The sequence below is a fragment of the Lithobates pipiens genome, unplaced genomic scaffold (assembly GCF_037356315.1).
Source record: "Lithobates pipiens isolate NorthernLeopardFrog02 unplaced genomic scaffold, aLitPip1_a1.2 Scaffold_1, whole genome shotgun sequence".
Classification (NCBI taxonomy): Eukaryota; Metazoa; Chordata; class Amphibia; order Anura; family Ranidae; genus Lithobates; species Lithobates pipiens.
In genome coordinates, this window is record NW_027507685.1 from 168,515,214 (window position 1) to 168,529,254 (window position 14,041).

General features: G+C 41.2%; 1 protein-coding gene across 6 annotated transcripts in view; it reads right to left on the reverse strand.

Moving 5' to 3' along the window:
- L1CAM (L1 cell adhesion molecule) overlaps positions 1–14,041 on the reverse strand; it is a 671,411-nt gene that overhangs the window by 270,989 nt on the left and 386,381 nt on the right. For all 6 annotated transcript variants that reach the window (XM_077478852.1, XM_077478851.1, XM_077478850.1 and 3 more), the window contains one exon: positions 9,789–9,948. In XM_077478852.1, the coding sequence (XP_077334978.1) occupies positions 9,789–9,948 (160 nt within the window). The remainder of the gene's footprint in view (positions 1–9,788; positions 9,949–14,041) is intronic.

Sequence of the window (14,041 nt, forward strand, 5' to 3'; positions counted from 1 at the left end):
GGGAGAGAACTAGCTTGCTTCCAAGTGCACTCACACTCTAGGACCCATCCACAAAAGGAAAAGGGACCCAGGTAAATGGACCACCAAGCTGCTCTCCTCCTCTGAAAGGAAAAACAGTGGTCAGCAGATACCTAACCATAGTCATCATACTACCATGTCCCAAAGGGTGGCAACAACAGCACATTGGAACCCAGCAAAATTCTCACCTATGCCAGAGTCCAGTTCCCCAGAGTCTCCGTTCCACAGCAGTGTACTACAGCACTGGACTTGTATACCACCCACATGCCTCTCAACATGATGTCAATCTGAGTGCTTCCTGTGGGGTTAAGTGCCAGCTAGCAACATTACAGTTTATGCTCTTCTTTTCTGTGTGGTCTGAGTACGTCCCTCATGGCACAATAAGGCCAGGTGGCAACTGCTCTGCATAGCTGCTGCTGAATTTAGTTTTAAGAGCCAAAACACAACAAACAGGCTTGTAGCAGTGAAAAACTGTTTTTTTTCAAAGAAATTATGTCTATCACCTAAGTACACTAGCAAAAAATTGAAAGCATGTTGAGGGTGAGAGGGGTTATTCAGGGCTGGGTTTCAGGTCGGCTTTTTGCCAGTGTCCAATCACCTGGAGGTGAAGCATAACCCTTTGGTCAAAGTTTTAATCACCCATATGTCCTGTGATGTACAATAAAGAAAAGGTTGTTTAAAGTGTTACTAAACCCAGGACCCAGCATTCACTATATCTGGTCCCCCACAGTACACAGAACATGGAAATGAAATCAATTTTGTAAAAATAAACTGCTAAATACTAACTGAGCAGATATTCCCCCCTTGGTAGTGTGGCTTTTCAGTCCATCCCGGTGTTCTGGCAGATAGTGTCCTGCCATCATAGTGTCCGCCCCGTACTGCGAATGCGCAGTACGGGGCAGAAGAAGCTTCGGAAAATCTCCGAAGCTGAACGGCGCCTGCGCCATGAGTGGAGGTGGTAGCCCCACCATCCAAGCGGACATAGGGTTGTGAAAATTAGAGGGCCCCTCGCGGGTACCTTTGGGCTGCTGACATGACAGGTGTTCGTGCGGACTGCTCTATGTCGGTCCACCCGTTAACACCGCCTTCAATCATCAAGCACAGGTGTTCTAATCTGAGTATGAGCCGCTGATAGGCTCTTCTTTTTTTTCTCCCCTATGCTTAGTTGCTATTTAATCAGGTAAGGTCTACAGACACACTTGCTGCACAGCTGGGATACAGTTCCTGTCTGAATGAGCTGCACTGGTGCTCTATGGTCTGAGGTAGGAATCCTTATCTTTCATTACTTTCTTCTCTCTTTGTGTGCATGTGTTTACATTTAACGCTGCATATAGATGTCACTTTAGCACATGGTGACACTCTTGTTGTTCGGCCGTGCGCTTACTTGTTGACACCCTCTTATTTTTTCACTATATATATCTATATATAACTTTAGAAATTGGCATTGATATTGTTTGATGAGACCACCTGAGGCTTAGTACATATTCTACCACTCTCTTTTGGCAGGCATTTGCTTCCAGTAGCTCTCTTTGGCCATCCTTGTATGCACTGACTTGCTGCTCACTTCGGTTGGAATTTTTTGCCCAAGCCGTGCTTATTACATAATTGGCTTAGTTTCCCAAACATCTTGCTATATTTGGATATATATATTTTTTGCAATTTTCTGCTTTATTGTACTGATATTTATATTTTCTAATAGAACAATATTAATATGCTACCGTATAAACCCCTGTAAAGATATAAAAATATATGAAGCCCATATCTGTATACTACTCAGAGTTCCCCTTCAATATAAAAATGTATTTCTTAGCAAAATGTTTCTGAATTCTGTTGGTATTTGTTAAGTATTGCAAAACAGATATTGATTGTGTCTTTTGCTCTCTGGATGACATGAAATGTCCTGCCAATGAAATAATAAAAGATAATATTCCCAGAAATGATGTTGAAATGGAAAGTCCCTGTTTATAATATAATTTCTCTCCAGACTTAATTCATCTTTATTTGGTCAAACTGACCTTTTACTTGTTATTGCGGTTGGGTCAGTGTGACCAGTGTGGTGTGGGGGAGATTATTCAGGAATGTATTGTGTATTTTGTGATTTGGGCCTGTGCCCGCCATACACCGTGATGTTATAATTTTCTTATAAAAAGCTGTACCAAATTGTATTCTGTATCACATCCCCTTGGAAGGTGTGATTCTCTGTACAGTGTGTATTCTGATATTTCAAGGCTGTACGTAACACCCCTGAGGAAGCATATGGGATACAGCAGCAATTCAGCCTTGTGGCTTTATTTTCCAAAACATGTTGGGATCTGTTGGGATTACTATCTAGATCTGACCTTGTGTCAGTTAGAGTCGTTTGTCCCTATATTTTTGGAAGCTGCTATATTTTGTGTTCTATTTTATATAAATCTTCTTCAGATGTGTTATTCATTTTTTGTATATTCAGTATTGTAATAAACTTTTTTTTCATATTTTTATATATCTGGTTATGCAATATCATTTTTCTGTTTTGGGAATCTTGCTATTCCTTCTGCCCATACATTCCCTTGGGGCAACCTGTATTAGTTCTTCTATCAGTGTCCGGCCAAGCATTTGTTAAAGCTTGTAGGAGGAGTTTTAATTCTCCCCCTTATCCTTTGTCTAGACAGTGCTGATTGGCCCTCTGCTGATGACAGGGCCAAAGGGGGAAAAAGGGGAGGATCAGACAAGACAGGATCAAACAGCCTTTTTACACAATGCAGAGGATCAACCCCTTAGGTTCCACAGTTCAACAAGCATGATTTACTGTATTTACAGACTGATTTTACGTTCGTGGGTTTAGTAACACTTTAATCAGCAACACATACCTTTTCACAAAGTGGTAATAGGTCCACTTTGACCAGTGGACAGAAATTATTTAATTGCTCACCAAAGCTGTCCCTATTCTTGCTGATGCAAAAGTATTCTGCTGCTGATCAATTTTTAAATTGAAAATATTGCCCTATACACACAAGCAGAATTTCCATTCAAGATTTCCATTCACGTTGGAAAAACCATTCAAGATTTTTCTGACAGAATTCTGCTCAAGCTTGGCTTGCATACACATGGTCACACAAAAGTTCTCTGAACTTTCGACCATCAAGAAAGCGGTGACGTACAACACTACGAATTAAAGAAACTGCAGATGTTACAGCAGTGAAAAACTGGAAGTATGACAATTTTACAGAGCAACACTAGGCCCAAATTTACTAGAAACAAAGAGCACGGGTAGGGTTTTACCACCAGAATTTAGATACTGCCCATGATATAGCTGTGTAAATGTGTCCAGCATCGGGGAATATTACTAATGGAGAACGGACCAAAATGTGCTAGACACACAAAGTACAGACAGGTGTTTTACTTCAAGAATTGACAGAGCACAGATAATAAAGCAATGTAAAATTGGCAGCAGCAGGACAATTTTAATTAGCATGACTAAGCCCACATTTACTGCAAGTATTAACCTCCTCAGCGGTAATCCCGAGTCTGGCTCGGGTTGGGAATTTCATTACAATAGCGGTAACCCCGAGCCAGACTCGGGCTTGCACCGCTCGATGCAGGGGAGGACACAGGTAACGTTACTTACCTTGTCCCCTGGATCCAGCGATGTCCGCCGCGCTGTGTGATCGAGCCGTCCTGCGCTCGATTTACAGTGCCGAATGCCGCCGAGCTCCGTTCCCTGCGACGTTACGACGCACGGGAGCGGAGAACGGCGGCAAATTCAAAAATGTAAAAACACACAAAACACACACAGCACTGTAATCTTACAGATTACAGTGCTGTAGTAAAAAATACACACCCCCTTTGTCCCTAGTGGTTTGTGCAATGCCCTGCATGCACTTTTATATTATAAATACTGTTTTTTACTGCTTGTAATTTGGAGATTGTCCATAGCAACCAAAACATGTCCCTTTTTCATTTTTTTTTGGATTTGATTACATTATTGAATCATTTTTATTATTCTTTATTATATTATAAACTTTATCATACCCGGGATGTCCGCTAGACTCTGGTTTGAAGAGATTTCAGAGCGTTATTCCTAAGAATTACAGGACTACAAAATAAAAGCCAGATTTCCATGCAAAATAATTGTACCGCTTTCAGCACCTTATTCCAGACTGAATCATACCGCCAGGGAGGTTAAAGGGGCTGTAAACCTCAGGGTTTTTCACCTTAATGCATTCTATGCATTAAGGAGAAATACCTGCTATGATACAGCAGCCCCCCAGAGCCCCCTTTTTACTTACCTGAACCAGGTCTTTCCAGTGACAAGGATGAGCACCACAGCTCCTGCCGATGTCTGGGGTCTTGATTGGATAGATTGATAGCACTGCAGCCATTGGCTCCCGCTGCTGTCACTCAAATCCAATGATGCAGGAGCCAGGGGCAAGTCTTGCTGTTTGTGTCAATGGACGCAGCAGGACATGGGAGCACACCAGCACGAGTCCTCCAAGGGAGAGTGGCTCTCCAACGGGGCACCCAAGAAGTGGAGGAGCCAAGAGCGCCGCTGGGAGACCAGAGAAGAGGAGGATCGGGGCCACTCTGTGCAAAACCAACTGCACAGAGGAGGTAAGTATGACATGTTTGTTTAAAAAAAAAAAAAACCTTTACATATACTTTAAGAAACCATAGAGTATACAGCAGTTTAAAATTGGTCAGTAGCAAGACAGTATGGCATTGATTTACTAAAAGCAAATAGGCCGTGAAGTTGCTACAGAGCTAAGTAAATGAGGTAAAGCCTCACTTTGCAAAGAATACCCAATAATGTGCAAGGGAAAAGAAAATAGCATTTTTGTTTGTACATGATTGGATGATGGAGGTCAGCAGAGCTTCTGCTCATTTACTAAGCTCTGGAGCAACTGCTCTTTGCAAAGTGCACAGTCACATTTGCCTTTAGTAAATAAACCCATTTCAATCATGAAAAAATAGGGCTAACCAGAGTATGCTTAAATTTTTATTTTTGATATGGGCATAGTGGGGTTGGTGAATGTAAGTGAAATAATTTGAGGTTGTTTAGCATGCTGTTCTTAAAGTGATTCTACAGTAAAGGTAGTAAAGGATTACCTGATCAGTGCAACGGTTTTGCATACAGTAGCTCTAGTCACCTTCTTTTTTGGGTCCCTGACCGGCTGTCTTGGCCGCTCCCCCCTGTCAAATTCCCAATAGCAAGCCTATGTTATGGGGACACTATGAGGCACTAGAGCATAGTCGCTCCCGAGCTGTGCTCCTGTAATGAACATTGTCCATTCACACACAGAACGTGGCTTTGTCCCGTCCCATGCTCTTTACTCATTGGTTCACTGGCTATGATTGGCAGCAGCAGGAGCCAATGGCTGCCACTGCTGTGAGCCATTGAGGAGAGCGAGACCCAGGAGTGCCACTGCTCTCATGCACATCACTGGATTGAGATGGAGCTCAGGTAAGTATATGGGGTGGGGTTGTGGTTTGGGAGCTGCACAAAGAAGGTAAACCTTCTGCCTTTGAAACCACTTTAAACCCGTTTTTCTTTCAAAGATGCAGCAGCCTACTGAAAACAAAGTATCGTTTCTCATCATCCCTCTCCCTACAGCAGCTTTTAGTATACAGACACTATGGCCTTACACCTCCACCTTTTATAGTGAGGGGGCTTGCATATCCGAAAGCCACCCTTTTCTGCCACCTTAGCCTGCTGGCCATGGTTTGAATGCTATGCAATGCATAAATAATAAGTTAAATTAATTAATAAAGTATGGTAAATAAATTTACCAGGGCAGATTTGGACATTAGACTGCAGGATTTCCTGCAAATCCATCTGAATAGGAGAATAAATGGGAGACAAAACACCGTTATCCATGACAAAAAGTGTCTTCATAGCTGTATTACCAGTTATTTTTCTATAGAAAGATGCAGATTTACAAACAATAAACATCAGTGTTGAAATGTCATTATAAGTTATTGAGATTTAAGTGATTAGATTTACATATAATTTAAAAGTTACCCATGGCTTTGTCCTGTATTGTAAAACACATTTAAGATTTTGCAAGCAGCAAATTAAAGATAAAAAGTACCTGAATATATCTTTATATTTACTTCCTGTGACATAGCAGCTCCAACACTTAGGGATGTATTTTTAGAAAGTTTACTGTACGAATTTGATAAACATTCACACAACCACAATTAAAGAATTACACATTTTGTCTAATATGATTATGTCTTAAGGAAACTTTACCTCATGGCCATAATGAATATCTATTATTATTATTATATCTGTATTTTCTGAAACACTTAATTTAGGAAAATACCCCATTATGGCCACTGGGCGGCACTGACGATCATAAGAAATAACCATATTAGATACAATACTACAAATGTCTGTCACATTTGTACAGCAGACATTTTATAATTAGAAGACCCTGAAGAGATAGAGCGTCAGCTATTTTAGCCTCTCTCCGGGTCATTAAAGTTGTTGTAAACCCTTACAAACCACTATGACCTACAGGTAAGCCTAGATTAAGGCTTACCTGTAGGTCCAAGAAATATCTCCTAAACCTATACGGTTTAGGAGATATTTACCTGAAGACAGCCATTGGGCGCATTGGGTAAGCCGCAGATCGCGGCGATATGCTGCGAGTGTCGGCTCCCGCGCGCATGCACGGGAGTGACGTCATCGCTGCTCCGGCGAATCACAGCGCCGGAGCAGCGAGACCCACGGAGACCCACCAAGAAGATGGACACTCGGGACAGCGGTGACTTCGCTGGCTCCTGTGTCAAGTAAGTGACACATAATGGACTACTATGCGATGCATAGTAGTCCATTATGCTTTACCTTTTCAGGGAATCAAAGAGGAAGTAAACCCATCAGGGTTTACTTCCTCTTTAAAGGCTCTTTTGCTACTTCACACATTAGGCTTTATTTTTTGCAGAATAAACTTGATATGGACTTCACAATTCAATGCAGAACTTTCATCCTTCATATACTATAATTTCCCACATGTAGTCAGCCTAACTCTGTGAACATGCTAACAAAGAACACCCATGACTAATGCCACTAATGCCATCAATTTGTCTGCTCCTTCATTGACCACTCAGCAGCCTGAAGTTTGTACATTCACAAAACTGTAATACTAAATGCACAGGAGAAAAGTTAGGTTCCTGTCCTAGCTTTGCTGTTTGTAAAGCTTGCCACACACAGTTAGGTTTTTTTTTTCTCGTTTTTTTCAGCAAATAAGTTGGATGGAGAAATCTGCTCATTGTATTCTGACAGCAGCACACAGCTGCAGCCACTGATAGATGAAAAAATTTCCAACATGTCCGTTCAACAGTTTTCTGTTGATCGGGGGGGGGGAAGAGCACACACTCATCCAAATCCTGCTAGTCCAGTGTATGGTCACAAGATAAAATGATCAGATAAACAAATGCTTTGATGGGTATAACAGTCTACACATTTGTATTGCTGCTGTATCTATTTGCATTTCAGCTATACAACAAGTCTTTTAGCTGTTCACAGTAGAAGGGTTAAAAAAGGGGGTTTGGCAAAGGCACTTGAAAAAATATGCTCTACTCTACAAAAAGTACAGAGCAGGTGTGTTTTTGATATACCGTATATACTCGAGTATAAGCCGAGATTTTCAGCCTCTTTTTTGAGGCTGAAAGTGCCCCCCTCGGCTTATACTCGAGTCATCGCTGTCTGCCCGCTCGATCAGCGTGTCGAGCAGACAGACAGCGGCCATTCTATTCAAAAGCCGCGCCTCCGGCTCCGCCTTCGCCTGTGATAGGCGGAACACTGAATTTCCCAGCAGCCTGTGTTCCGCCTATCACGGACATCGTATCATCCTCGTACTACGGACGAGGATGATACGACGTCTGTGATAGGCGGAACACAGGCTGCTGGGAAATTCAGTGTTCCGCCTATCACAGGCGAAGGCGGCGGCGCAGCTTTTGAATTTTACAATGGCCGCCGACGAAGAGGGCACGGGACGGAGGCAAGGCAAGGCACGGCACGGCACGGGACGGGACGGGACGGGGGCAAGGCAAGGCACGACACGGGACGGATGCAAGGAGGCAAGGCACGGCACGGGACGGAGGCAAGGAGGCAAGGCACGGGACGGAGGCTCGGGACAAAGGTAGGCTGGACACACACACACACACACACACACACACACACACACACACACATGGATGGAGACACACACAGGGATGGATGGATGGATGGATGGAGACACACACACACAGGGATGGATGGATGGATGGATGGAGACACACACACACAGGGATGGATGGATGGATGGATGGAGACACACACACACAGGGATGGATGGATGGATGGATGGAGACACACACACACAGGGATGGATGGATGGATGGACACACACACACACAGGGATGGATGGACGGACACACAGGGATGGACGGACACACAGGGATGGACGGACACACACACAGGGATGGACAGGCATGTCTCACCCTCGGCTTATACACGAGTCAATAAGTTTGCCAGTTTTTTTGGGGGTAAATTGGGGGCCTCGGCTTATATTCGGGTCGGCCTATACTCGAGTATATACGGTAATGTGAATCATTACTGTACAATCAATATGTAAAGTAACTTGCCATACTTATTGCTCTTCACTTTTAATCACCTTTATCGTCTCTAATGACTTATGGATGCATGCTGTAATTTTCTACGTGCATTACTTTTTTATATTTGTACGGGTTATGCTATGTATCCTATGAAACTTCAATAAAACGTACTGAAAGTGAAATTGAAAAAGAACATCATAAAAAGGTAGCCTTAATAATTTCCAGTATAGCTCAGCACCAAATCACACATTTACATTGCTTTCAAAAGAAGGAGCGCTTTTGTGCAGACGTGGTCTTGTAGCAGGAAGTTGGCCCTGTCAATACTAACCAATAAGTGGATAAAATGAACTTCTGCTCAAGAAAAGGGAAACATTTTATCTCCTTGGCAAGAGAGCTACATAGGCAGCTTTCGGGTTCTCCACAAATAATTCATGTTGGGTAGATGCAAGTATTACCCACTCATTTCCTACATTTGACAGGGACTCTGGTGATCAGGTCTCTACACTTCACAGCTCCACCCACCTACCAATAGCATTGCTGTGGAGAGATCGGTTTTAGGCTGGATTCACACCTATGCATTTTTAATGCTTTTTGCATTTTGCAGATTTGCACTACAGAACGTGTTCCATAGGAAACCATTTTAAATGGACTGTAGTGCAAATCTGCAAAATGCAAAAAGCACCAAAAATGCATAGGTGTGAATCCAGCCTTATGTAGTCTAACACTAATTAGGCTTGTGTGAAAAAAAAGTCCATACAAATCAGCATACATGTCCAAATAACATGATAATTTGATGGGCATCATAAAAGAAAAAGAAAACAAACTGAGAGGAGAGGGTAGTGGGTGAGGGGTAAGCATAAATGGCTGGTTTAGTTTAGGCTGAGACAAAGGTGAAAGTAGTGCTTTCACAGTTGCTGCAATAATAGTTTAATAACACTATGGGGTTGATTTACTAAAAAACAAGAGAGTGCAAAATTTGGTGCAGCTCTGCATAGATACCAATCAAATTCAATTTTTTCCGTCAAAGCTTAATTGAACAAGATGAAGTTAGAAGCTGATTGGCTACCATGCACAGCTGCAACCAATTTTGCACTCTTCAGGTTTAGTAAATCAGCCCCTATATCTAGTTTTAATGATCAAGTCATTTTGTGCGCCCTATCCTGTAACATGTCTTTCATCAATATTCTTCATACTTGTCACCGTCATCATCTTCTATTATCTTTGTGTTATCTTTTCTCCATTCAATAAGGTTCTTCTCCATTTTGGGGTCAAATAAAGGAATGCACTCAAACGTAGCCTTCCCACCCTTCCTCACACGCTGAGTTTTTGGGGGAGTGACAATAAGGGTAGCATCTGTAAGAAAATGCACAGAAAAAAATTATTTCTATATAATAGTATAAAGACAGGATACTGATACTGGAAAAATAGACATTTTACATAGTAACAATGTGAAATAATAAAAGAAAAACAAACAAAAAATAAAACAAAAAAACACATGCGTTTTAAATGTACCTCCAACACTAACATACAGTATAATGCTCCACTCAAAAATATTAAATATCATATGTAATAAACATCAATACAGTTCAATATTAAGCACAAATAATCAAAGTGGTATATGAAAATGCAATAAAATATCTCAAGGCAAATTCTTAAAAATAAAGTGCTGTATAGAATCAAAACAAAAAAACATGAAATAGCTCTACAAATAGGCACAGAATTCCTCATATTCAACAAAAGGGATGTCATTTTATATATAGTAGGTGAGGTTGAAAAAAGACACAAGTCCATCAAGTCCGACCTATGATGTAATGAAATAACACCAGTGATAGGGAAGTGTTCACACCCCACTCAGTATCGTGTGCCACCAAAATAGTGTTCCCCTCATAGAATAAATATAATTGACTTACTTAGAATAAATATGGTCAAACATCATTTTACTAGTAATCAGAATTCATCCATACATTTTTGTGTATGATCTTACCGACTTCAGATTTTAAAATGTAAAAAAAGGCCCCCATAGAGTAAAACTGTCACTTTCTCAAAAAAAAAAACATAAAAAAAAAAATGACAGTGGCTGCTCCTGAGGAAGTCATTAATCTCTTTTTAAATAGTGTGTTTTAATTTAAAGAAATTTGTCAGGATATAAAAATAGCAACTGGAAATGCTGACTTTTTGATCTGGATAAATAATATAGATAGTGAAATGTCAGGACACCTGATATGCATGGTAAGTGGTATCTAGATACCCCAAAAAAGGTATAAGCACCTGCCAATAGAATAAAATGCCTATAGATAAAAACACTTAATGATAAAACAGAGACAGAGATGAGCTTCTCCACGGCTGCATGGAGAAGGGCAGGATCTGTAGGAAGATTTCTGTCCTTCTCTCTGCTGCTGACTACTGAGTCAAAGTGACGGAGGAGACAAAGGGGGTGCTGCAGCAGAGGAGCAAGGGTCACATAAAATGGCCTGGCCTATCGCATTTGGCCCTGGGGTCTTGTGTGTGACACATGTGCTCTATAGTCTTCCAGAAAAAAAAAATAGATTCTCTCATCAGCAGAAAGCAGGGATCTGACATAATACACTCCTAGGAGCTAGAGCACAAGGCTCCATGAAATCTGATAGCTGATTGGAGGGAAGTAACACCCCCCCCCCTTTCACAGGCTTAGAAAGACAGATAAAGCTGAGGGTAGGAGTCATCTGCTGTGTGCTGGAAAGGGGGGGGGGGGGGGTGCTGCAGGCCAACACCTGGAAGAATAAAGTGTCCACTTACAACCACTTTAAGATAGAAAGAAAAAGCCAGAAGCACTGAGAACAAAGTATGGAAAAATAAATAACGGGGCGCATGCGCGGATGCCTGAGAAAGCAGTCAAGCTTTCTTAGAGCTCTGCTCCCGTGATAGACACACCGGAGGATTATCAGCTACAGTGTCGCTACGAACGGCTCCAAACACTGCCGCCTAACACCTGGAACCCATTGGTAAACAAAAATGGTCCTGAGAGGACAAAAATTTTAATCAAAAATGGGCAATTCTAAAGAGGTACCACCTCTGCCGCCAGGTAATAAGGCGCTATCAGTTACCTCACAGCTCACCTCACAGCCTGCCTCAGAGCGCACATCTAAATCCCTGTCACAGTCTGTATACACAGAACTCTGGTGGAGAGTCAGATTCTGATGCTGGAAACTCACAACATATTTCTCAATCCACCATGTTTATACAATTTGAAAAAATGCTAAAGAAGGCATTAAAACAAACATCAGATCTCATAACAGATAAGCTTACCAAAGAAATATGGGAATTGGGACAAAGAACAGATGAACTAGAGGTGAGGGTGGATGAAATAGAAAATCACACACAGCAATATATTGATGAGATTGAAAATCTTAAAGAGGAAAGACTTCATTTACAATCCCGTTTAGAAGATCAAGAAAACAGGGACCGTCGTTCTAACATAAGAATTAGAGGAATTCCCGAGAATATTCTTGATTTGCAAACTGCAATGACTACACTTTTTCAAGAATTATAGCCTGACATCCCGGTCAAAAGATTAGAGATGAATAGAGTACACAGAACCTTGGCTATCAGCTTTTTACAGACCTCTCGCCAATTACAGTAGCTAAAAGACGTGCACTCAAACCATTATTGCAAGTTCTCCAACACCAAATTGTATATCAGTGGGGATCCCATTTTCTCCCCACTTTACACACCAAACAATCAAACATGTCTGTCGCTCTTCAGAGGAATTACGATCGACTCTGATAGACATGGGACTCTTAGACAAAGGTGCAACCAAAGATAGATTCCATAGTCGCTCGACTCCTAAATCTTCCTCACAACAAAGTACCTCAGGCTCAGGGCCCTCAACCATCACATCGCAGAATCAACATAAAAGAGGTCGCTTTGAAAATCTATCACCATCTAATGAGGACTCTATGTACTGATTTTATCACCGTGGACAGTCTGTTTCACTGTGCTATCAACTAGCAACTTTTGCTTGATTAACCTCCCTGGCGGTACGATTATTTCGGATTTTAGGTACTGAAAGTGGTACCATTATTTTGCATGAAAATTTGGTGTTTTATATTGTAGTCCTGTAATTCTTAGCAATAACTCACTTAAATCTGCCCAAACCAGAGTCTAGCAGACATCCCGGGTATGATAAAGTTTGAAAAATGAAATCATAAATTATAATATAATAAATAATTATAAATAATTGTACCAAATAATAATATAACAATAATAAAAATTATTCAACAATGTAATCAAAACAAAAACACTGAAATTTGCTCAGTTGCAGAATTGTCGCTGTCATTACTTTTCAATATTTGATGACGGATCTCCCCACAAATCGCTGTCACTCAATTCTGCGAGTGATTCTAATTTATTATCGCTGTTTTCTAGCTGGTCTAAAATCATTTTTGATGTAAAGGGACAGTTTTGGTTGCTATGGACAATCTCCAGTTTCCAGGCATAAAGAACAGTTTTTATAATATAAAACTGCATGCAGGACACTGGACAGACCACTAGGGACAAAGGGGATGTGAAATAATTACATACAGCAATGTAAGATTACATTATACTGTATGTATACTGTGTGTTTCACTTTTCGAATTTGGCGCCGATCTCCGTCCCCGTGCGGAGATTCCAATACCACTATTTTTCCTGGATAAAACCCCATCAGTTGCTAATTCAAATATCCAAAAACAAACTTTTCAATATCTGCTTACGGCACATGATCTAGCAGACACATGGTGGGAAATTCATCCGACTAGTAAGAATTGTACACACTATTCTCATCCACACAAGTCTTTTACTAGAATAAACCACATTCTTGCCCCATTAAGCATGCTACCTGAGATTATATCTTCCAATATCATTCCTTACACATGGACAGACCATTATGCAGTTATGACCACTCTAGCCTCTCCTATCCCCAGGTCGCATGATGTGACTTGGTGTATAATGATACTATGCTATCACCCATCACATTGCTTAGAAATTGAAACAGCTCTGAAAGAATATCTCTCTTTCAATGATATGGAAGACATTTCAGCCCTTACATTGTGGGAAGCCCATAAGGCTGTAATTCGGGGTAAGTTGATACAGCAAGAGACTGCCCAAATGAGGGAAAGTAAACTTAAGTTTGCAAAATTGGAAGCTAACTTTAATAAATGCCATGCGGACTTTCAATCTACCTCAAATGCCAGCAACAATACTAAACTAGAGAGAGCTTGATTGGATCTTGACCTCCTTTTGACCGATTCAGCAGATAAACTTTTACGCAAAAGACAACATATCCAATATCTTAAAGCAAATAAGCCAGACACTCCTATGGCACGTAGCCTAAAGGAAATGCACCACCCATACTCGTCCATTAGACTTAAAACATCCCGAGATGCATATACTAGCAATCCAAAGAAAATATTGGAAATGTTTCATTCAA